This window comes from Salmo salar, chromosome 19, assembly GCF_965601325.2.
Source record: "Salmo salar chromosome 19, fSalSal1, whole genome shotgun sequence".
Taxonomy (NCBI): Eukaryota; Metazoa; Chordata; class Actinopteri; order Salmoniformes; family Salmonidae; genus Salmo; species Salmo salar.
In genome coordinates, this window is record NC_138309.1 from 4334454 (window position 1) to 4360756 (window position 26303).

General features: G+C 42.3%; 1 protein-coding gene across 4 annotated transcripts in view; it reads right to left on the reverse strand.

Annotated features, from left to right (window-relative positions):
• Positions 1–2348: 2348 nt before the first annotated feature.
• Positions 2349–26303, reverse strand: part of LOC106578298 (conserved oligomeric Golgi complex subunit 7) — a 43168-nt gene continuing 19213 nt past the window's right edge. For all 4 annotated transcript variants that reach the window (XM_014156971.3, XM_014156970.3, XM_045701995.2 and 1 more), the window contains 9 exons: positions 18459–18575; positions 18180–18245; positions 17786–17972; positions 17408–17548; positions 9703–9786; positions 7635–7749; positions 5625–5768; positions 2960–3147; positions 2349–2621 (listed from right to left, as the gene is read on the reverse strand). In XM_014156971.3, coding sequence (XP_014012446.2) covers positions 2981–3147; positions 5625–5768; positions 7635–7749; positions 9703–9786; positions 17408–17548; positions 17786–17972; positions 18180–18245; positions 18459–18575 — 1021 coding nt within the window. In that variant the 3' untranslated portion in view covers positions 2349–2621; positions 2960–2980. The remainder of the gene's footprint in view (positions 2622–2959; positions 3148–5624; positions 5769–7634; positions 7750–9702; positions 9787–17407; positions 17549–17785; positions 17973–18179; positions 18246–18458; positions 18576–26303) is intronic.

Consider the following 26303-nt stretch of genomic DNA (forward strand, 5'->3'; position numbering starts at 1 on the left):
ATACTAGGTGGTGTCAGAGGAAGGTCCAACAAAAATTGTCAAAGACTCCAGTCACCCAACTCATACACTGTTTTCTCTGCTGCCGCACAGTAAGCTGTACCGGAGCGCCAAGTCTAGGTCCAAAAGACTCATTAACAGCTCAGCTTCTACCCCCAAGCCATAAGACTGCTGAACAATTAATCAAATGGCCACCGGACTATTTACATTGACACACCCCCCCTTGTTTTTACACTGCTGCTTCTTGCTGTTTATTATCTATGCATAGTCACTTTACCCCTACATACATGTACAAATTACCTGGACTAACCTGTACCCCCGCACATTGACTCGGTTCCGGTACCCCTGTATATAGCCTCATTATTATTTTTATTTTATAACTATTTTATTTAGTAAACATTTTCTGAACTCCATTTTCTTAACTGCATTGTTGATTAAGGGCTTGTAAGTAAGCATTACACGGCACATGGTATTCAGCACGTGACAAATAAATTTGATTTGAAATCTGCTATTTTCAACCCGTATACAGGTATGAGTACAAAGGGCTACAGGAGTAGTCATTTAATTTTTTTTACTTGTTTTTGAGAAACTGACCCCAAACATCAAATTACTTCCTCATCCTTGATGTGTTGTATGTCCCCCCCAAAAAATTCTTTAGATGTTGTACACATGAAATAGTCATTCCGAACTTTATCCGCAACGTTAGCCTATATACCCCTTTCACCTATCCAGCTGTTCCATTCTCTGTGTAGCCTGCTGCTACAGAAAACTGACAAATTAAAGGAGACACTTACATAAAGTGTCATAATAGGGCGTTGGGCCACCAAGAGCCACCAGAACAGCTTCAATTCACCTTGGCATAGATTCTACAATTGTCTGGAACTACCTGTGTGGAAGCACTCCATGCTTTCAATAAACACAACATGTAAAGTGTTGATCCCAGAATTCTTCCATACCCACAAAATACTTATTTCTCTCAAATTTTGTTCACAAATTTGTTTACATCCCTGTTAGTAAGCATTTCTCCTTCGCCAAGATAATCCATCCACCTGATAGGTGTGGAATATCAAGAAGCTGATTAAATAGCAAGATCATTACACAAAATTTGCACAATGCCACAGATGTCTCAAGATGATGGAGCGTGCAATTGCAATGCTGACTGTAGGTAGGTCCACCAGAGCTGTTTGCAGATAATTTAATTTTAATTTCTCTACCGTAAACTGCCTCCAACGTCCTTTTTTAAAAATGTGGCAGTATGTCCAAATCGGTCTTACAACCGCAGACCACGTGTATGGTATAGTGTGGGCGAGCGGTTTGCTGATGTCAACGTTGTGAACAGAGTGCCCCATGGTGGCGGTGGGATTATGGTATGGGAAGGCATAAGCTACGGACAACGAACACAATTGCATTTTATCAATGTCAATTTGAATGCAGAGGTACCGTGATGAGATCCTGAGGCCCATTGTCATGCCATTCATCTGCCACCATCACCTCATGTTTCAACATAACGCACGGCACCATGTCGCAAGGATCTATACACAATTCCTGGAAGCTGATAATGTCCCAGTTCTTCCATGGCCTGCATACTCACCAGACATGTCACCCATTGAGCATGTTTGGGATGCTCTGGATCGACGTGTATGACAGCGTGTTCCAGTTCCCGCCAATATCCAGCAACTTCGCACAGCCATTGAAGAGTGGGACAACATTCCACAGGCCACAATCAACAGCCTGATCAACGCTATGTGAAGGAGAAGTCACGCTGCATGAGACAAATGGTGGTCACACCAGATACTGACTGGTTTTCTGATCCACGCCCCTAACTTCTTAAAATATCTGTCCCAGTCATGTGAAATCCATAGATTAGGGGCTAATACATTTATTTCAACTGATTGACTTCCCTACATGAACTGTCACTCAGTAAAATCTTTGAAATTGTTGCATGTTGCGTTCATATTTTTGTTCAGTATACTTTGTGCCTCTCATTTACTCAAGTGTTTCCTTCACATTGGAATGGACAGAGGTATTGCTCGAGTCGCAAAAAAATGTAATATAATGTTGAGGATAAAGTTCGGAATAACAGTTTCATGTGTACAACATCTAACAACCTGCATCACTAAACAGAGCTTTGCCGTTTCGAAAAGGACATATTTGGGTCTTTTTTTGTTGTTGCCTTTGTTCATATTTTTTCAGGGCCCCATACTACACAAGTTTAATCACAAAAGAGGTGTCTGAACCCTTCTATAACATGACATTTACATCACACATAGAGATTTGGTTCTAAAAATAAAAAGGTCTCTTTTCAATCAGACATTTAATTTGAATCTTCAATTAACTTCATTATCAAAGAGTTGAAGAAAGAGGCCAGACGTTTATTAAATTAGTGGACAGATTCCAGTACATTACAAATAAGCAAAACCATTTCTACCCTGATTTCCAGAAATTAGCCATAATAGAAAGCAATATAAAAAAAGACAACATAAACAGTATAATTCCAAAGCAGTTTAAATATTTCATAACCAGATGTTGCTTATAGCCATTTCATGATGGAAATATCCCTAAATGAAGACTTCTCAGGTTTCTGCCATACCAGGGGTCCAGACTCCAGATTCTAGTTATCATATCTACAGAAAGGGAAACAGATTGTTTATGTGATTGTTACATTACATAAATCCATATTTATACTTAGTATAATGTTTGTCAATTGATTGTTTTTCATCTACATTCTTTGACACGGGATTAGTTTTTTTAGTCAGGTGTAAACACAAGATATGTCTGACCAACACAGATCAGGAAGGAAACAACGTATTTGTGTTAGGGTGAGAGAACTCTGGGCCCTATATTTCTAATGTTTGACTTATGTGACAGGAACAGTGCACATTAAATCAACATTTCCGTGTTCATATAAATGTCAATGTGCCAGAGTTAGCAAAAGAGCAAATGTTTGTCCATAGTCCATTACCTGTTTAGAGTGTGACCGTGGTCAGTGTTCCAGCCCCCTCAGGGCAGCGATGGTGGACACCAGTCTACGGGGTAGCAGTTTGGCTGTCAGTCTGTACTCCTCTGGCTTGGCCCTCAGCAGGGTCACAATCTGCTGCAGGGTCCTGGAGGGCTGCAAGCCCAAAGCATCCATCACATTGCTCAGATAGTCTGTGGGGAGTTAGAAGAAGACCAACACTGTTACAGACACCCTGAAAACACAGTATGGACATACTAGTGCCTTCAGAAAGTATTAACAGCAACTCCAGTGTAGATTTGGCCTTGTGTTTTAAGGTTATTGTCCTGCTGAAAGGTGAATTCATCGCCGAGTGTCTGGTGGAAAGCAGACTGAACCAGGTTTCTTCTAGGATTTTGCCTGTGCTTAGTGCCATTCCCTATCTTTTTTATAGTGAAAAACTCCCCAGTCCTTAACGATTACAAGCATACCCATAACATGACGCAGCCACCACTATGCTTGAAAATATGTTGAGTGATACTCAGTAATGTGTTGTATTGGATTTGCCCCAAACATAACACTTTGTATTCAGGACAAAAAGTTAGATTTGCCAAAAATGTTTAAGTTTCACGTTAATGCCTTGTTGCAAACAGGATGCATGTTTTGGAATATTTGTATTCTGTACAGGCTTCCTTATTTTCACTCTGTCAATTAGGTTAGTATTTTGGAGTAACTACAATGTTGTTGATCCATCCTCTGTTTTCTCCTATCACAGCCATTAAACTCAAACTATTCTAAAGTCAGCATTGGCCTCATGGTGAAATCCCTGAGCAGTTTCTTTCCTCACCAGCAACTGAGTTAGGAAGGATGCATGTATCTTTGTAGTGACTGAGTGTATTGATACACAATCCAAAGTGTAATTAATAACTTCACCATGCTCAAAGGGATATTCAATGTCTGTTTTTTGTTGTTGTTGTTGTACCCATCTACCATTAGGTGCCCTTCTTTGCGAAGCATTGGAAAACCTCCCTGGTCTTTGGGGTTGAATCTGTGTTTGAAATTCTCTGCATGACTGAGGAACCTTACATACCTTGTGTGGGGTACAGAAAAAAATTATGTTAAACACTATGATCGCACAAAAAAATGAGTCCATGCAACTTATGTGACTTGTTAAAAGATCGGACCCTTTTTTTCAATTTTCGCCTAAAATGACATGCCCAAATCTAACTGCCTGTAGCTCAGGACCTGAGGCAAAGGATATGCATATTCTTGATACCATTTGAAAGAAAACACTTTGAAGTTTGTGGAAATGCGAAATGAATGTACATTAGGTAAAATACAAAGAAGAAAACAATGTTTTTTTTTTGTTTTACTTTATCATCTTATACGACTTAGGAATCTAGGTGCAATTTATATTTTGGCCACCAAATGGTAGCAGTGTATGTGAAAACTTTTAGACTGATCAATGAACCATTGCATTTATGTTCAAAATGTATCAAGACTGCCCAAATGTGCCTAATTTGTTTATTAATAAACTTTGTTAAAAAATGTGCACTCTCCTCAAACAACAGCATGGTATTCTTTCACTGCAATAGCTACTGTAAATTGGACAGCGCAGTTAGATTAACAAGAAATTAAGCTTTCTGCCAATATCAGATATGTCTATGTCCTGGGAAATGTTCTTGTTACTTACAACCTCACACACTGCTCTTAAGCACATTTTTACTCCTGAACTTATTTAGGGCACATTTTTAATCCTGAACTTATTTAGGTTTGCCATAACAAAGGGGTTGAATTCTTATTGATTCAAGACATTTCAGATTGTAATTTTTTATTAATTTGTAAAAATGTCCCAAAACATAATTCCACTGACATTATGGGGCATTGTGTGTAGGCCAGTGACAAACAAAATCTCAATTTAATCCATTTTAAAATTGAGGCTGTAACACAAAAAAATGTGAATAAAGTAAAGTTGTGACTACTTTGAAGGCATTGTATATTATTACCTATTAATTACTACATTATTTCTATATAATTACCAATTCATCTCTTGTGGAGACGTAACATAAATGGTATCGTAGCGTCTGTCAACAGATGATTGTGGGATGTGACGACAACGAGGAACAGTTTGCAGATTTTTTTTCCGGTTCTCGCATCTTTCGAATTTCTGAAAGGGAGGGGAACATCCTATAGACTTGAAAGGGGGTGGAGACTTCACAAGTCACGTTCGTACCTTTCTCTAACATGTCCCCCCTGAACTTAAATCGAGCATATGATGCAATTACGCAACAGTTTAGTTGTGAGTTTCCGAGAATACAAATAGACGTAGAGTGTACCTGCAAAGCTTAATGATAAACTTATTGATGCTTTGGCAAGTAGGACTTTGGAATACTTGATGATGCTCTATTACTAGCAACATCAGTGTAGTTACAAATAACTTCATACTTACAACCAATGTGTGTATAAGTATGTATTGCTTCTTGGTTTACGTTAAATCGTCTGAAAATATTATGAGTCTACATAAAAACCCACAGTAGAATTTGATTTTTTCTAAACAACCAACTCCAGATGATCAAACAGCACACAAGAAGCAATGACATACTTATAAACATGTTTGCTCCATGTACAACATAGTTCCCTAATTCTAGATCTATCAAGCATATTTTGTAGGTAAGTGATGGTGGTCAGGTACCAATGTCGGTGGCCAGCTGTTTGGTAGAGTGGGCCGTGAGCTCTGGGATGAGCAGGATGGCGTCACAGTACGTCTGCATCGTCGCCCTGGCGATAGAGCCCAGCCAGTAGTCTGCCGTGTTGTCCAGCTCCGGAAGGTCATCACCTCAAATCAAATGTTATTTGTCACATGAGTCGAATACAACAGGTTTACAGTGAAATGCTTACTGGAGGATCAAGTTTTGAAATCAGTGGAATTTGAGTATGATAGCTAAAGAGATTGAGAAAACACCTGTCTCCGGATTACATCTTCATACTAAGAGAAACCGTGGTATGGCATTCCTGACAGGGAAACGCGTCCATCATGCATGATGATGTATACAGGTAAGATAGCTAGCTACAGATGTTACACATTTCTATTTTGACAGAAAGTGGTTTTATTTCAAGCTAAAGTGTACTGTTAGCTAGCTAGCTAGCTAGCTAGCTAGCTGGCTCCCTAGCTGACGTTATTATTCGTATCCCAGAGCCGTTTGCTTTTCTAGTTAGAGCCTAATGTCAGCTAGCTAACATTGAACCTGGTTGGTTAGCTCCCAGCATTGTGGCATCTTTGGCACTGTGTTCATTGTTGTTTCAATAGCTAACGTTAGCTGGCTGGCTGGCTCGTTATGTGACGTGTACAGCACCCGTTGAATATGGCCAGTGTCAGTAAACGTCTGCAAAAAAGCATAATGAAATTGTTGCCAGCAGAGCTGGTTAGGCTGTTTTCATGTTATCCAGAGGTAAACAAATAATCGGCCATAGCGTCAACTGTGCGCTCTGAACACTCCGAGAGTGAAACGAGATGGGTAGTGCTAAAGCTTAAGAGTGTGTGAATGATGCTGAATGGGTGTAGACAAAGAAGAGCTCTTCACTAGACACCAAAACATTCAAAAAGCCATTTTCTCAAAAGTGAGTTTACAAGTTGATCAACTTTCAAAGCACAGTTACTTTCCCATTGTTCCTCAAATGCAGTGCATGATATGCCATTTTGTAGCTCTGAGTCTCTACTTTTATCCAATATAAAAAACAACATTTCCCATTTTGCTTCATTAGACTGAATCCAAGTTGTAGAAACATCTCAAGGATGATCAATGGAAACAGGATGCACCTGAGCTCAATTTTGAGTCTCATAGCAAAGGGTCCGAATACTTATGTAAATAAGGTTTCTGTTTTTTTTTTTAATTACACATTTGCAAACATTTCTAAAAAACAGTTTTTTGCTTTGACATTAAGGGGTATTGTGTGTGTGTGTGTGTGTGTGTGTGTGTGTGTGTGTGTGTGTGTGTGTATATTGATGAGGACAATAATTAATTTAATACATTTTAGAATAAAGCCGTAACGGTACAAATACTTTCCGAATAGCTTGTATGTAAACCATGCCCCTCAGCAAACCTTTCTCCTGCGATGTTGGTTACAAGGTGCAACTTATTTAAATTCGGTAAGAGAATAACATTTTACCATTGATGTATTCAAATTACTACTTTTGTGATGTCACAAAAAGCCCTTAATAATCTTGCCTCCATCCAGCCTCCTGAATCCAAGTGTTTGACATGGGGGAGGGGACCAGTAACTTTGATACAATTTTATGAATGTAGAAGCAACAGTCATTTTTCATATTTTGGTAGTCCTACTTTGATCTGGTTTCATCCAATTATCATCCAATTTCATGAAAAACATGATTTTGACTGTTCAGGACCTTTAAAATCAGTGAATTGTCACCAACCATTATTTTTGTTGGTTTTGAGGGTATTAGGGCAAAACATATTGATAATATCTCTGCTCTAGTCGTCTTAGCAAAATAGATTTCCTCAAAACTGAGTTTACAAGTTGATCAACTTTCAAAGCAGAATTACTTTCCCATTGTTCCTCAAATGCAGTGTATGATATACCATTTTCTAGCTCCGAGTCTCTACTTTTATCCAATGTAGAAAACACAATTTCAAAGACAGATGGAGGGAGAGACCGAAAGAGAGAGAAGAGGAGAGACAGTCACCTTGCTCAGGAGGGAAGGGCAGTTTGCCTGCATGCAGAGCCAATTCCAGTGCCGGGTCCTCTTGCGTCACAAAGGGCTCCAAGTGGAGCGGCAGAGACATGATGTACTGTCCTATCTGTCAGGGCGAAACACAGGCAGTTAGCCACCTTAACACACTCATGTCTGCTAGCCTGAACATTCATGGTACTATAGTAACACTAACTGAACATTTCCAATAGAAAACCCCACTATTGTTTTCTAAAGACAGGCTATGTATTACATAATACTGTCGTGACATGACGATCATTAATCTGATTACTTATTTATTGTATCAACTAACTGTTTAATTGTTACTCGATTAAATTAATCATTAACAATAAACTCATTAGGAATTTGGGGCACCACGGGAAAAGTTGTTTAATGAGTTACTATCTCCGGACTTAAACTAAAGATGTATAGATATCTCTTACATCAATAACAGTCACTTATTAATCATTATTACCTCAGTCTCATTCTGAACATCGCATAATCCTTGGATCTGCAAGAACCCTAGCCCTTCTGAATATCTAGTACTTTATTTAATCATTTATTTATTTACTAACTAAATAACACAGAATACACATACATGAGATAAAAGTCCCTAGAGGACTGACAAGATATGACAGCTTGTTACACATATGGAGAGGGAGGGGTACAACACTTGGATACATTTGGAAGCTACACTCACAGAAATATTAATACTTAGCACCCTAACCACCGCTCATGCGGATTGGAAATGCGATATATATTTACACATAGCTGTCCCTGATCGTCATCTATCCACTGAAACCAATCGATCCGTCTATGGGTAGTGGCTATATGTAAGACTATGGTGGTCCACCAGAAGTCACAATGTCCATCTTTGTAGAGCTTCTCTGGTAGTGGAGTGCTTGTTAGACAGATACTTCAGATGTACCAATGGTCTGTGGGGATTCTCCTTCCTAACTTGTGTCTTTAGTCAAAGTTCTTAGAGCACTTTTACATGCACAGCTGCAGACTGAGAATGTTTCTGGTCTCCTAGGTGAGGTTATCTTCTCTTCTAGTGTTGAAGTTGAGAGCTCCAGATTCTCACCATTTCAACGTGTAGACTAACGTCTCACGTCTTTTGTTATGAATGGTTGATTATTCAGGGTACAGCACCCGACCACTTTACACGCCAGTAGTAACCCTGCAATGTACGGGTCTCACCATTTTCAGCCATGTAGCCACCGCTCCACACTGTCTGGTCTTGTAGTTTTAAACATTAGTAACGTTCAGCTCACGCTGTCCGTCAGGCTGGTCTTCTAGTGGTCTCAAGGTTGATTATTCAGGTTCAGGCTCTCGACCACTTCACACGTCAGCAGCAACTAGGCATGTTTTGGTCTGCTACGTTAATTCTTAGTGAGTCCTTTGAACACTCTGGTCAGAAAGGCGGTTCTGTCACACTGACATGCTCTTCTGACCTCATTAGGGGTGTGGCTTAGTGTGCAAGGGACATGAAAACCATTATCTCATTAGAAGATCAAAATCACATTTCTATCTTTTCAGAAATAGTTTCATCGTTCTTCATTTTGTATTAACATCCTATTGGATGGAAACTTTACAGCTAGAATGTGTTTACTTCCTAAGTTACAGTATTTCCGTTATATAGTTTTTAATGACATCACAAAATGAGAAGCAACATGACAGAATTATTCTTTAAATCCCCACAGACCATTCCTCTCTTATGAATATTGTTCCAAAGTTCATACTCTTGGAGAAAAGGTTTTGGCGGCAAAAGTCTCTGGAACAAAGAGATTTTTGCCTCCCCATACTAGAGAGCCAGAGGTAGAGTTTGTGCCAACTATTTATGACCAGCTATTAAGTCATAAAACCAGCCCAACTCCCCCCTCTCCTATCCTGTGGGAGGGGGGGGGGGGTCTAGCTATCTGTCAGCCATGTGCAAGGCTGATCTGGCACCTGTGATCCTCATCAAGGCGAGAGAGTCATGACAATACATATCAAAAATTATATTTTACTCTTTAACTTGAATTAGCCTGTAGATGTTGAGCCCATAGCAGGAAAAACTTACATTGGTGATGTACTCCTGTGGGGACAAGCTGAAAGTAGGCAGGTCTTCAGCATAGCTCTCTCCAAAGCCTCCTGCATCTCGGCTCTGATAACAGCCATGGTACAAGATGGAACATACAGTGGCAAGAAAAAGTATGTGAACCCTTTGGAATTACCTGGAGTTCTGCATAAATTTGATCTGATCTTCATCTAAGTCACAACAATAGACAAACACAGTGTGCTTAAACTAATAACACACAAATTATTGTATTTTTCTTGTCTATATTGAATACATCATTTAAACATTCACAGTTTAGGTTTGAAAAAGTATGTGAACCCCTAGGCTAATAATTTCTCCAAAAGCTAATTGGAGTCAGGAGTCAACTAACCTGGAGTCGAATCAATGAGACGAGATTAGAGATTTTGGTTAGAGCTGGCCTGCCCCATAAAAAAAAAAAAAACACAAAATTTCAGTTTGCTATTCACAAGAAGCATTGCCTGATGTGAACCATGCCTCGAACAAAAGAGATCTCAGAAGACCTAAGATTAAGAATTGTTGCCTTGCATGAAGCTGGAAAGGGTAACTAATGTATCTCTAAAAGTCAGTTCACGGTAAGACAAATTGTCTATAAATGGATACATTTCAGCACTGTTGCTACTCTCCCTAGGAGTGGCCGACCTGCAAAGATGACTGCTCAAAGAGGTTAAGAAGAATCCTAGAGTGTCAGCTGAAGACTTACAGAAATCTCTGGGAAGATGCTAACATCTCTGTTGACGAGTGTACAATATGTAACACACTGAACAAGAATGGTGTTCATGGAAGGACACCATGGAAGAAGCCACTGCTGTCCAAAAAAAAAAAAACATTGCTGCACATCAGAAGTTTGCAAAAGAACACCTGGATGTTCCAAAATATTCTGTGGATAGATGAAACTAAAGTTGTGTTGTTTGGAAGGAACACAGAACACTATGTGTGGAGAAGGCACAGCACACCAACATCAAAACCTCATCCCAAATGTAAACTATGGTGGAGGGACAGCCTGCAATGGAAAAATGAATTCCCAAGTTTATCACAGCATTTTGCAGGAGAATGTAAGGCTATCTGTCCACCAATTGATGCACAACAGAAGTTAGGTGATGCAACAGGACAACAACCCAAAAGACAGAAGTAAATCAACAACAGAATGGCTTGAACAGAAGAAAATACGCCTTCTGGAGTGGCCCAGTCAGTCCTGACCTCAACCCGATTGAGATGCTGTGGCATGACTTCGAGCGGTTCACACCAGACATCCCAAGAATATTGCTGAACTGAAGCAGTTTTGTAAAGCGGAATGGTCCAAAATTCCTCCTTACTGTTGTGCAGGTCTGATCTGCAACTACAGAAAACGTTTGGTTAAGGTTATTGCTGCCAAAGGAGGGTCAACCTGTTGTTAAATCCAAGGGTTCCCATACTTTTTCCAACCTGCACTGTGAATGTTTACACGGTGTTTTCAATAAAGACATGTACAATTATAATTGTTTGTGTTTTATTAGTTTAAGCAGATTGTGTTTGTCTATTGTTGTGACTTAGATGAAGATCAGATAAAATGTTATGACCAATTTATGCAGAAATCCAGGTAATTCTAAAGGGTTCACATACTTTCTTCCCACTGTATAAGCCATACATTTACATACAGAAACAAGACTCACTCTGACTGCACACACACACACTCACACACTAGTACACGCTAGAGAACAACCGATAATCGTCCGAGCCGATACTAGCTTTGCCGATAGTCCCTCTACATAGCAAAGCTGCTGTTATGCCAGCCACCACTCACTGCTTGAGCCACAAGCACTGCACAATGCCAAGGACTGTCTAGCTGGGAAAATCAGCAGCCGCAAGCTAGCTCATTCTCCAACAGAAAGGTGCAGTATTGAGAAATGGATGAATTGACAGTGACCAAAATCAAACTCCTGTTGCAAATATTAGTTTAGTTATTTCACTAATAATAAGGCTTGTGTCGATGTGCCCGGAAATGCATGCAATAAGCAAGCTAGCTAAGCAGATAGTTTTGGTAAAGTAGTATAGCTATGTGGACACCTGCTGGTTGAACATCTCATTCCAAAATCATGGGCATTAACAACACTTGTGATTTCATGAAAGTTTAATATTTATAGTAATTTAATTTGAATTTGGCGCTCTGCCATTTCACCGGATGTTGACCAGGTGGGACGCTACCGTCCCACGTATCCATAAGAAGTTTTTAAGGCAGTAAATAGGCCATGATGGCGAAGTAATTACAATATACCAATTAAACACTGGAATGGTAGATGTGCAGAAGATGAATGTGCAAGTAGAGATACTGGGGTGCAAAGGAGCAAGATAAATAAATAAATACAACATGGGGAAGAGGTAGATAGATGGGCTGTTTACAGATGGGCTATGTACAGGTGCAGTGATCTGTGAGCTGCTCTGACAGCTGGTGCTTAAAGCTAGTGAGGGAGATGCGAGTCTCCAGCTTCAGTGATTTTTGCAGTTCGTTCCAGTCATTGGCAGCAGAGAACTGGAAGGAAAGGCGACCAAAGGAGGAATTGGCTTTGGGGATGACCAGTGAGATATACCTGCTGGAGCGCGTGCTATGGGTGGGTGTTGTTATGGTGACCAGTGAGCTGAGATGAGGCCGAGCTTTACCTAGCAAAGACTAAAAGATGAATATCTTCAATATGCACCACGGAATAGTATAAGGACACGCGCAGTTGTGTCACGGATGTGTCTGTCTTAACTTGTAGCCTGTGAGAAAGACCCAATCAGTGACAGAGAGCCGAGACGATTCAGATTGCGCAGCACACTTAGAGAGAAGGGCACAACGCAGAACTCCGGGCCACAAAAGACATGGATTTATTTAGGGTGGATTATAGACACAAAGGGGATGCTGCAGTGAAATTCGAGGCATTATCAGGTGCTTGTCAAATTGTGTATGAGAGACTGATGGAGTGTGTACAGGTCTGGGCAAAAAAACCAAGCGGAGCTCATGCCTTTCAAGCAACTTTTTTTCAAATCATCATTAGTCTAATGCAGCCTTACAATGTATTAAAATTCAAAACATATAGCCCCATGTTTGTAGAACAACTAAAGTTACATTTATAACTCTAAATTAAGCATATAGCAGTACCTATTTATTTTTAACCGCTCAACACCGCTCAACACCAACATGTGCGCACTCCGTCAAATCGTTTGGAGAAAATATTTTATATTTTATTCAGCTTTGTTCAATTGTATTCTTCACACTATAAAATAATGTCACGTAATTAATTATAAGCAAATCTTGTCTGCTAAATAAACTAATGTAGCTGACAGCCATTTAGCATAGCCACATCAGGACCTAACATACTAACTGAGAGTATGCTATTCTTCTGAAATAGGCTAAATTTTCTTCATATCATGCTTCTTTAGACCCGTCTAAAATAAATAATGGATTTATTTATTAAGGTGTAGGCCATATTACATGGATTTATTAGACTTTTTAAAATGGCTTGTAGGCTATGTGTGGAACCCAGGAGATGCTAAATGTGTTCGTTAATTAATGGTCAATTACCGTGAGACCAACAGTTATTTGCTTGACAATCACCGGCTGACAAAATTTTGTGACCGCCACAGCCCTAAAAGTGTCAACTGCAAAGTTTGGTAGAGGAGGAATAATGGTCTCGGGCTGTTTTTCATGGTTCGGGCTAGGCCCCTTAGTTCCAGTGAAGGGAAATCTTAACCCTACAGCGTGACATTCGAGACAATTCTGTGCTTCAAACTTTGTGGCAACAGTTTGGGGAAGGCTCTTTTTCAGCATGACAATGCCCCTATGCACAAAGCGAGGTCCATACAGAAAGTGTTTGCTGAGATCGGTGTGGAAGAACTTGACTGGCCTGCACAGAGCCCTGACCTAAACCCCATCGAACACCTTTGGGAAGAATTGGAACGCCGACTGCGAGCCAGGCCTAATCGCCCAACATCGGTGCCCGACCTCACTAATGCTCTTATGGCTAACTGGAAGCAAGTCCCCACAGGTCGCAGTTGTAAATGAGAACTTGTTCTCAACTGGCCTACCTGGTTAAATAAAGGTGAAATGAAAAAAATTGGAAGAACTGCCCACATTTACTTTTCATCAGCCAACAAGATGAGTAGGCCTAACGAACAGCAAAAGCACTAGCCTATGTCAATCTACTATCCTCCATAATACAAAAGTCGACCTATTCTATTCTGTGCAAGAAATAAACATTCCAAACATAGTCTGAGACAGTTTAGGGATGCGATAGATCCCAAATTAATACAACCACTAGCATAAAAAAAAAAAATGTTTATGCAATGTGGCTGACGCAACAGATCAGAATGTTTAGCTTAAAATGTTGATAAACTATTAGGCTATTTCTTCACATTATAAGCGCAGCAATGTGCACATGGTAGTAGGTTATAAGCGACAATGTTCCATTAGTGGAAAACACCATTATCAAAAGTGACAGCAAATGCAATTATGCATGTAATGCTTTTATTATAAAGGTGCATCTTTATGGTGAAAATTATCTTCCCAAACTTGAATCTCACGTGCTGCTTATATATGCCAGTTACATGCAGACCAGACCAATCGTGCACATGTTGATTTTGTCCACCCATACCAGACGCGATCAGGACACGCAGGTTGAAATATCAAAACCAAATTCTGAACCAAATGTATTCACTTGGGGACAGGTCGATATGCAATTTAGCTAGCTAGCTTGCTGTTGCTAGCTAATTTGTCCTAGGATATAAACATTGGGTTGTAATTTTACCTGAAATGCACAAGCTCCTCTCTGTGTACATTTATTTTGCAACGCTCACGCACGCGTTGCGATAAATGTGGTCAGCATGTTAGGCTCTACACCCCTTGTAAAGCGGATTAATGTGCTTCATTTTAGGAAGTTATTTGGCCACTTTAGTTGTAATACAAACCTTATTAAAACATATAGGCCTATGGGCTAGGCAACATGAGGTGTTTGACTATGATTCGAACAAGTCGCAAAAAAAAGGCATTGTTTATTACGCTGGGCATCATTCACGTGATAGGCTATTGTCCTGTTGTAAATATATATTTTTTTGCCATCCCTCGCTCTCCTTGTTAGATATTAAAACACTTATGGCTTGGTAGCGAATGTCATGGCCATTGAGCTAGTTTTCATAGTAGCAGTAAACAGGACAAAGTGATTTGAGAGATGGAGAGAGATGTGAGGAGATGGGAAAGGAAGGGAAGTTAAGGCCTCGCATTATCCAATCGTAGCAGTAGAAACAAGTTGACATAGTTGAACTAGCCAATTGAGTTGTTTAAAATGTAGTCCTGGCAGCGGAGTTGTTTAGACAGCTGAAAAATTATATTTTCCAGATCACCAAAAAAAATATACACTGCTCAAAAAAATAAAAGGGAACACTAAAATAACACATCCTAGATCTGAATGAATGAAATAATCTTATTAAATACTTTTTTCTTTACATAGTTGAATGTGCTGACAACAAAAATCACACAAAAATAATCAATGGAAATCCAATTTATCAACCCATGGAGGTCTGGATTTGGAGTCACACTCGAAATTAAAGGCTGATCCAACTTTGATGTAATGTCCTTAAAAACAAGTCAAAATGAGGCTCAGTAGTGTGTGTGGCCTCCACGTGCCTGTATGACCTCCCTACAACGCCTGGGCATGCTCCTGATGAGGTGGCGGATGGTCTCCTGAGGGATCTCCTCCCAGACCTGGACTAAAGCATCCGCCAACTCCTAGATAGTCTGTGGTGCAACGTGGCGTTGGTGGATGGAGCGAGACATGGATGTCCCAGATGTGCTCAATTGGATTCAGGTCTGGGGAACGGGCGGGCCAGTCCATAGCATCAATGCCTTCCTCTTGCAGGAACTGCTGACACACTCCAGCCACATGAGGCCTAGCATTGTCTTGCATTAGGAGGAACCCAGGGCCAACCGCACCAGCATATGGTCTCACAAGGGGTCTGAGGATCTCATCTCGGTACCTAATGGCAGTCAGGCTACCTCTGGCGAGCACATGGAGGGCTGTGCGGCCCCCCAAAGAAATGCCACCCTACACCATGACTGACCCACCGCCAAACCGGTCATGCTGGAGGATGTTGCAGGCAGCAGAACATTCTCCACGGCGTCTCCAGACTCTGTCACGTCTGTCACATGTGCTCAGTGTGAACCTGCTTCCATCTGTGAAGAGCACAGGGCACCAGTGGCGAATTTGCCAATCTTGGTGTTCTCTGGCAAATGCCAAACGTCCTGCACGGTGTTGGGCTGTAAGCACAACCCCCACCTGTTGACGTCGGGCCCTCATACTACCCTCATGGAGTCTGTTTCTGACCGTTTGAGCAGACACATGCACATTTGTGGCCTGCTGGAGGTCATTTTGAGGGCTCTGGCAGTGCTCCTCCTGCTCCTCCTTGCACAAAGGCGGCGGTAGCGGTCTTGCTGCTGGGTTGTTGCCCTCCTACGGCCTCCTCCACGTCTCCTGATGTACTGGCCTGTCTCCTGGTAGCGCCTCCATGCTCTGGACACTACGCTGACAGACACAGCAAACCTTCTTGCCACAGCTCGCATTGATGTGCCATCCTGGATGAGCTGCACTACCTGAGCCACTTATGTGGGTTGTAGACTCCGTCTCATGCTACCACTAGAGTGAAAGCACCGCCAGCATTCAAAAGTGACCAAAACATCAGCCGGGAAGCATAGGAACTGAGAAGTGGTCTGTGGTCACCACCTGCAGAACCACTCCTTTACTGGGGGTGTCTTGCTAATTGCCTATAATTTCCACCTGTTGTCTATTCCATTTGCACAACAGCATGTGAAATGTATTGTCAATCAGTGTTGCTTCCTAAGTGGACAGTTTGATTTCACAGAAGTGTGATTGACTTGGAGTTACATTGTGTTGTTTACGTGTTCGCTTTATTTTTTTGAGCAGTATATATATATATATATACACACATATATATACACACATTCATACATATACACACACATATATATATTATACACATACATATATATTATATACACACATATATATTATATACACATGTATATATTAATACATATACACACACATATATTAATATATATTAATACACACACACACACACACACACACTAGTTTCATAAGCATCCGTGATCACACATCATGACGTTACGTTGGGCCCATTTGCATTGAATAGATGTTATTTTATATTCTCAAACTAACAGCAGTGCATATATGATGTCCTTCCATACAGGCATGACATGCTGGAGTGATCAGTAGGCCAATATAAGCCCCAAGTGGAAGGCAAACACATTGTTTGTCATCTGTAGCACCATAGACTTCACTGATCAGCCAAAACAAGCTCAATAACTCAATGCATGCACACACTTCTATTGAATATGCATTCACCTGTATTGTGAATAGGCCTATGCAATCTTAATTTACCTAGTTGATAAAGAGATTTACCATTCAAATACAATTACTACCATGATATTGTTATGTAGTTAAACAGTCACATTTATAGTTTGATGAAAAAATGTATGCATTAATGCATCTCATGGAAATTTTGTCCAACATTTATTCAAATGTAATGATATTCAATATCGGCCATCGGCCTCCTTGACCCCCAAAAATTGGCATCGGCCCTAAAAAAAATCCACTGGTCATTCTCTAATAAACACACACACACTCACACTCACACTCACCTCCATTGTGGAGACCAGGCAGAGTTGATGTTTGATCTGCAGGAAGACAGAGTCGAAAGCCAGCTGATTGGCCTGCTGGTTGAGACGGGTCAGAGCCACTCGGGGCTCAGCCAAAAGACTGGAGTTACCTGTCCCCTTCTCCTACAAAGCAATGGCAACTTGAACATGCCAGACCTCACAACAGACCTAACTCCCTAAAAATATACTCACACTTAATTGCATTACAAGGCTTTAACGAAGCAAAAATGACAAAGACATTAACCTCAAGACTATATTTTCTCCCTGATTGTACCCATTCTAAAAAAACTATACACAGACACAAATTAAAGTTAACAGTGCCAAGTCATCTCCATTTTCCGTCAGCATCACCATCCATACCTTGAGGGAGTAGAGGACCTCCATCAGGCTGTTGTACTCTGCCATGTTGCCCCTCTGTAGGTAGTTGTACTCCTGCCAGGGGTTCCTGCCGCTGGTCTTCCTCTCCGTGGAGCTGGCCTCCTGGATGCCCGCCAGGCTCAGAGGGCTGTATGACTCAGACAGGTACTTGCCTGCCGTGGCCAGGATCCTATAGGATCATCATGTAAGGTGTGTTGAGACGCATGTACTATATAATGCACATTTAAATAAAATGTACTTTAGTAAACTTCACCTATAGGACATGGCAAGAGAATGGGGGAAGTAAGAATGGATATCAGTCAGGGAGTCAGGTTACTACAGAGTAGGGGCTGGGGGTTGATTTGGAATTCAGCAATTGTGATGGTGTTGGTCTTACTTGTTTGACAGCTGCTGCTCATAGGCACCACACTGTCTCAGCAACTCCCCACAGGTGGCAATGATTCTGCAATGCAGAGGAAACATGGGGAATCAAAAAAAGTTAAATACAGTTCATGCACAACTAGATCCTTTTCATACTACTGAGCCAAGCCCAGCCGAGCTGTACTGCAGTGGCCTGGTTATACATTAACCATAGTTGTTGGAACCGTCCTGAAATTACAATGGGCAAAGGAAAATAGAGTCAGCAGAGTTTGGTTTCGGTTTGCACAAAACCCACCTGACAGAGTTCTGGAAGGCGGTCCAGTCCTCTTGGAACACAGCAGCACTGGGCGTGTCCTCCAACCTGCACTTCTTCCTGATTGACTGCAGAGTGGTGGAGAAGTCTGACACATACCTGTGGAAAATATGGCCAAGACACATATGTGAGGGAAATGAGGGCAAAGTCAACAGGAATATTCACATTTACTGTGTAGTATATACAGTGGGGTCTGAAATAATTAACACCGATGGTAAAGACGAGCAATAATGACTGAATAAAATAAATAATATGAATCAGTTATTGTATGCACATTTTGGGGGGGGGGAAATTATATTATTTTATACTAATACAATTGATCACCTTTACTCCACACACAGAAACGCATACAATGCTCTCCCTCCCTTTGACCATAACTCTATCCTCCCGATTCCTGCTGACAAGCAAAAATTAAAAACATGAAGTACCAGTGTAATGGAGATTTTAATGTTTGTGCTTTTCTTAAACTAATTTCTGTGTTCTATTCATGTGCTGTTCTATAAAACATTTTCTGTGTTCATGCAAGTGGTTGACTGAACAAATCCTCCTCTTATCAGTAGCTGCAATTTGGCAGTATACCCAGACCTTGCTTTGAGAACAAACTAAATATATCTGTCTCAGCTTAAAGAGAAGCCTCGTGAGGTGTTGGTCTGTCACATGTTATGAAACAGTATTGGTCGGTCACATGAATAAAACAAAAGCAGTAATGATGAATTAATCATGCTAAATCACGCAAATATAACTTGTCTGTGTATAGCCGTACATAAGACAACTGCTGGGACTGCCCAGAAGAGCTCCTGATTGACATGTGTACTATGGTGAATTGAGTTGGTTGGAACCTCTCCAGCTCGCTGACAATAAACAATGATTCATTTAAGATTTACTGAGTGTCCCTGTGTAAGAATTTCCATGAAAATTTGGCGTCAACGAACAGCATGATTGAATCTGCCTGCGGAGCTTTCCAGTGAGGGTCTGCGAGGAAAACCGGTGGCGCATTTAATGAAGCGTGAAGGAAATTCCCGTCTGACCAAAAGAGGACGAGGACCCATCCAGACCAGACCATTAATGTGAGCTGCCCAGGAGGAGACACATCATCCATGACCAATTGAGAGACGGCAACTGATTTCAGTAAGTCAATTTAAATGAATCTGTATAAAAATATATTTTTTTATAAAAACACCAGCGCGCTGACAATAAACAATGATTCATTAAGATTGACTTTGAGTGTCCGTGTGTAAGAATTTCCACGACATGCTTAATAAGGAAGTGGTCCAATGAAGCGGATGCTAAGCTACCGGACTGTTTCGCATGCACATACTGGAATATGTTCCAGGATTAATCCGATAACATACTCTACATTGCCATGCAATCTCCATAGACAAACAATTTCTGTAGAATATTCTTACTGAAGAGTTCAGTGACTTTCAACGTGGCACCGCCATAGGATGCCACCTTTCCAACAAGTCAGTTTGTCAAATTTCTGCCCTGCTAGAGCTGCCCCGCTCAACTGTAAGTGTTGTTATTGAGAAGTGGCAACGTGTAGGAGCAACAACGGCTCAGCCACAAAGCTCACAGAACGGTACCACCGTGTGCTGAAGTGTATAACTCAACAAAAAAAATATATATAAAAAAAATAATATATAAAAAAATAATCACCTGTCCTCGGTTGCAACACTCACTACCGAGTTCCAAACTGCCTCTGAAAGCAATGTCAGAACAAGAACTGTTTGTCGGTAGCTTCATGAAATGGGTTTCCATGGCCAAGCCTAAGACCACCATGCTCTAGGAGTGGTGTAAAGCTCACCGCCATTGGACTCTGGCATTCCAATGGACGAATCTGGGTTTGGCAGATGACAAGAGAACGCTACTTGCCCGAATGCATAGTGCCAACTGTAACATTTGGTGGAAGAGGAATAATGGTCTGGGTGTCACGTCCTGACCGGGAAAAAAGGGTCATATGGCATAGTAGTATGGTCAGGGCGTGGCAGGGGGATTGTTTTGTGTGGTTTGGGGGTTTTTTGTTCTAGGGGAATTTGTTCTAGTTTTCTATGTTTTGTTTTCTATGTTTGGCCGAGTATGGTTTCCAATCAGAGGCAGGTGTCTTTCATTGTCTCTGATTGGAAGCCATACTTAGGCAGCCTGTTTTCCTTTGGGTTTTGTGGGTGGTTGTTTTCCGTTTAGTTGTTGTTACCTGACGGAACTGTTGGTCGTTTGTTATTTTGTATTTGAAATGTTTTCATTAAAAGGAAGAATGAGCACTATACACGCTGCGCCTTGGTCTAATCCCTTCGACGCTTGTGACAGAACCACCCACCATAAGAAGACCAAGCAGCGTGGGAGGAGGCATTTGGAGTCATGGACCTGGGAGGAGATACTAGATGGGGCAGGACAGTGGACAAAGCCGGGAAAGTATCGCCGCCCGCCGGAGGAGATAGAGGCAGCGAGGGCGGAACGGCGATAATGGGAGGAACGGCTGGGACGGCAAGAGGAGGCTGAGGAGCAGCCCCCCCAAACCGGAGCCAGTCATGGAGTCAAGCACGGAGCTTGATGAGAGATTCCGGAGGGAGGTACTGGCGGAGAGGGCACGACAGAGCAGGCGTGCAGAGGGGCGAGCGATGCATTACGGGGTGATGCGCACTCTCTCGCCCATACGCACGCACAGTCCGGTGAAGTCGGTACAGGCTCCTCAACGTTGTTGTGCGAGAGTTGGCCGGCAGCCAGGGAGAAGTGCGCCGGCACAACGTATCTGGTCTCCAGTGTGTCTCCTCGGCCCAGCTTACCCTGCACCTGCTCTACGCACGACAGCCCTCATTCTCCAGCACAGCCCAGTTCACCCTGTGCCAGCGCTCTGCCCGTGCCGGGCTACAGTGACCATCCAGCCAGGACGGGGTGTGCCAGCCCTAAGCTCCAAACCTCCGGTGCGCCTCCACGGCCCAGTGTGCCCCGTGCCTGCTCTGCGCACCCAGTCTCCTGTAAGTCTCCCCACTCTCCAGCGACGCCCCTCAGCCCGGGGCCAACAGCGACGCCCCTCAGCCCGGGGCCAACAGCGACGCCCCTCAGCCTGTGACACTGGGGTTGTTTTTCATGGTTTGAGCTAGGCCCCTTAGTTCCAAGGAAGGGAAATCTTAACGCTGCAGCATACAATGACATTCTAGACAATTCTGTGCTTCCAACTTTGTGGCAACAGTTTGGGGAATGCCATTTCCTGTTTCAGCATGACAATGCACAAAGCGAGGTCTATACAGAAAGGGTTTGTCGAGATCGGTGTGGAAGAACTTGACTGGCCTGCACAGAGCCCTGACCTCAACCCCATCGAACGCCAACTGCGAGCCAGGTCTAATCGCCCAACATCAGTGCCCGACGTCGCTAATGCTCTTGTGGTTGAATGGAAGAAAGCCCTCGCAGCAATGTTCCTACATCTGGCGGAAAGCCTTCCCAGAAGACTGATACAGTCCCCAGTCATTGGCTTCATTAATAAGTGCATCAATGACGTTGTCCCCACAGTGCCCTGTGGCCGGCTCTGATGCTCGTCAGACGTGGCAGGGCTTGCAAACTATCACTGAATACAAACAGAAACCCAGCCAAGAGCTGCCCAGTGATGTGAGCCTACCACACGTGCCAATGCACTACTATGCATGCTTCAAGGCAACTAACACTGAACCATGTGTGAGAGCACCAGCTGTTATGGATGACTGTATGATAACTCTCTCCGTTACCGATCTAAGTAAGACCTTTAAACAGGTTAACATTCTAAAGGCTGTAGAGCCAGACAGATTACCAGGACACATACTCAGAGCACACGCTGACCAGCTGGCAAGTATCTTCACTGACATTTTCAACCTCTCTCTGACCGAGTCTGTAATACCTACATGTTTCAAGCAAACCATCATAGTCCCTGTACCTAAGAATGCCAGCGCCTCCCAGGGGTGCGTGCTTAGTCCATTCCTGTACTCCTTGTTCACCCACGACTCCAACACCATCATTGAATTTGCAGACGATACGGCAGTGGCAGGCCTGATCACCGAAGCTCAGACAGCCTATGGGGAGGAGGTCAGAGACCTGGCAGAGTAATGCCAGGACAACAACCTCTCCCTCACCATGGGCAAGACAAACAAGCTTATTGTGGACTGTAATGGAGCAGGGCAAGAGCTTCAAGTTCCTCGGTGTCTACGTCACTAAGGACCTAATCATGGTCCAAAAACACCAACACAGTCGTGAAGAGGGCACGACAACGCCTTTTCCCACTCAGGAAGCTGAACAAATTTGGCATGGCCCTCAGATCCTCAAAAAGTTAGACAGCTGCAATATAGAGATCATCTTGACTGGGTGCATCACTGCTTGGTATGGCAATTGCTTGGCATCCAACTTTAAGAACCCCAAGGTGCTACAGAGGGAAGTACGTACGGCCCAGTACATCACTGGAGCCGAACTCCCTGACATCCAGGACCTCTATACCAGGCTGTGTCAGGAAGGCCCAAAAAATTGTCAAAGACTCCTACCAGCCAAATCACAGATTGTTCGCTCTGCTACCACACTACAAGCAGTACTAGAGCGCCAAGTCTGAAGGAACCTGAACAGCTTCTACCGCCAAGCCTGCTGAACAGCTAATCAAATGGCTACCTGGACAATTTGCTTTGACCCTCGTATTATTTATCTTAAATTGTTTTGCACCGACTCGCTTGCACTGGCTCTATGCACACCCACTAAACTCTACCCACACTCACATATACACTACCTTGACACTCCAGCACACACACATACACACTGCTGCTACTCTGTTTATTATATATCCTGATTGCCTAGTCTCTTTTACCCCTACCCACATGTACAGTTGAAGTCGGAAGTTTAAAGACACTTAGGTTGGAGTCATTAAAACTTGTTTTTCAACCACTCCACAAATTTCTTGTAAACAAACTATAGTTTTGGAAAGTCGGTTAGGACATCTAATGTGCATGACAAGTAATTTTTCCAACAATTGTTTTCAGACAGATTATTTCACAATTCCAGTGGGTCAGAAGTTTACATACACTAAATTGACTGTGCCTTTAAACAGCTTGGAAAATTCCCGAAAATGATGTCATGGCTTAAGAAGCTTCTGATGGGCTAATTGACATCATTTGAGTCAATTGGAGGTGTACCTGTGGATGCATTTCAAGGCCTACCTTCAAACTCAGTGCCTCTTTGCTTGACATCATGGGAAAATCAAAAGAAATCAGCCAAGACCTCAGAAAAAGAATTGTACACCTCCACAACTCTGGTTCATCCTTGGGAGCAATTTCCAAACCCCTGAAGGTACCACATTCATCTGTACAAACAATAGTACACAAGTATAAACACCATGGGACCACGCAGCCGTCATAGCGCTCAGTAAGGAGACGCGTTCTGTCTCCTAGAGATGAACGTACTTTGGTGCGAAAAGTGCAAATCAATCCCAGGACAACAGCAAAGGACCTTGTGAAGATACTGGAGGAAACAGGTACAAAAGTATCTATATCCACAGTAAAACGAGTCATATACCGACATAACCTGAAAGGCCACTCAGCAAGGAAGAAACCACTGCTCCAAAACCACCAGACTATGGTTTGCAACTGCACATGGGGACAAAGATCGTAGTTTTTGGACAAATGTCCTCTGGTCTGATGAAACAAAAATAGGACTGTTTGGCCATAATGACCATCATTAAGGTGGAGGCTTGCAAGCCGAAGAACACCATCCCAACTGTGAAGCACGGGGTTGGCAGCATCATGTTGTGGGGGTGCTTTGCTGCAGGAGGGACTGGTGCACCTCACAAAATAGATGGCATCATGAGGAAGGGAAATGCTGTGGATATATTGAAGCAACATCTCAAGACATCAGTCAGGAAGTTAAAGCTTGGTCGCAAATGGGTCTTCCAAATGGACAATGACCCCAAGCATACCTCCTAAGTTGTGACAAAATGGCTTAAGAACAACAAAGTCAAGGTATTGGAGTGACCATCACAAAGCCCTGACCTCAATCCCATAGAAAATGTGTGGGCAGAACTGAAAAAGCGTGTGCGAGCAAGGAGGCCTACAAACCTGACTCAGTTACACCAGCTCTGTCAGGAGGAATGGGCCAAAATTCACCCAACTTATTGTGGGAAGCTTGTGGAAGGCTACCCGAAACGTTTGACTCAAGTTAAACAATTTAGGCAATGCTACCAAATACTAATTGAGTGCATGTAAACTTCTGACCCACTGGGAATGTGATGAAAGACATAAAAGCTGAAATAAATCATTCCCTCTATTATTCTGACATTTGAAATTCTTAAAATATAAAGGTGATCCTAACTGACCTAAGACAGGGAATTTTTACTAGGTTTAAAAATGTCAGGAATTGTGAAAAACTGATTTTAAATATATTTGGCTAAGGTGTATGTAAACTTCCGACTTCAACTGTACAAACTGTATTCCTCAACTACCTGGATCCTCTGCACATTAACTTGGTACTCATACTACTTCGATATAGCCTCGTGATTGTTTTTATTTTGTTACCTTTTCTTTAGCAAATATTGGACTTACCTTTAAAACGGACTTTGGGAATTGGCTCATAAGTAAGCCTTTCACTGTAAAGTCTACACCTGTTGTATTCGACACGTGACCAATAAAATTGGATTTGAGAGTATGGGTAAAATTATTAGACCAAAAGGTGAGGACACAACAGTTCACCTGACAAGACTGAATCCAGACATTACACTGTTGATTTTATGTGAATTTTACATTTACTGTACTTTTTGCAGCATTTGTTGATAACAAATTCTGAAAATATCATGTTACAGAATATATCCAGGGTAAGAACATTCAAGGAAAATACGGGACGATATCAGTATCGTGGCAAGGAAACAAAACATGAAGCAGATTTAAGTTCTTTAGGAAAACAGCCCTACTGTTGGACACTAACGTCATTATGTTGTCATCCAGAGTGACATTTATTTATTTTCGAAGCTATAGCATACAATATTTTACATACAGCAGGTTTTTAAAGGACCAAAAGAGTTTGGCCTGATTTGTGTTTTCATTTTTGTCAAAAACATTTCAAGGATGGTATGAAGGTATGAAAATCTGGATACCGCCCAACCCTATACAGACACACACGGTCAGATGACGAGCAGTTGCCATTAAAAAGGCGGTGATGCAACCGGTCAGGATGCTCTCAAATGGTCCAGACCATTTCCGGAGACCTTCTCCCTTACCTCACCTCGCTCATCAACTCATCTTTGACTGCTGGCTACGTCCCTTCCGTCTTCAAGAGAGCGAGAGTTGCACCCCTTCTCAAAAAACCTACACTCGATCCCTCCGATGTCAACAACTACAGACCAGTATCCCTTCTTTCTTACCTCTCCAAAACTCTTGAGCGTGCCGTCCTTGGCCAGCTCTCTTGCTATCTCTCTCAGAATGACCTTCTTGATCCAAATCAGTCAGGTTTCAAGACTGGTCATTCAACTGAGACTGCTCTTCTCTGTGTCACGGAGGCTCTCCGCACTGCTAAAGCTAACTCTCTCTCCTCTGCTCTCATCCTTCTAGACCCATCTGCTGCCTTTGATACTGTGAACCATCAGATCCTCCTCTCCACCCTCTCCGAGTTGGGCATCTCTGGCGCGGCTCACTCTTGGATTGCGTCCTAACTGACAGGTCGCTCCTACCAAGTGGCGTGGCGAGAATCCGTCTCTGCACCACGTGCTCTCACCACTGGTGTCCCCCAGGGCTCAGTTCTAGGCCCTCTCCTATTCTCATACACCAAGTCACTTGGCTCTTGTCATATCCTCACATGGTCTCTCCTATCATTGCTACGCATACGACACACAATTAA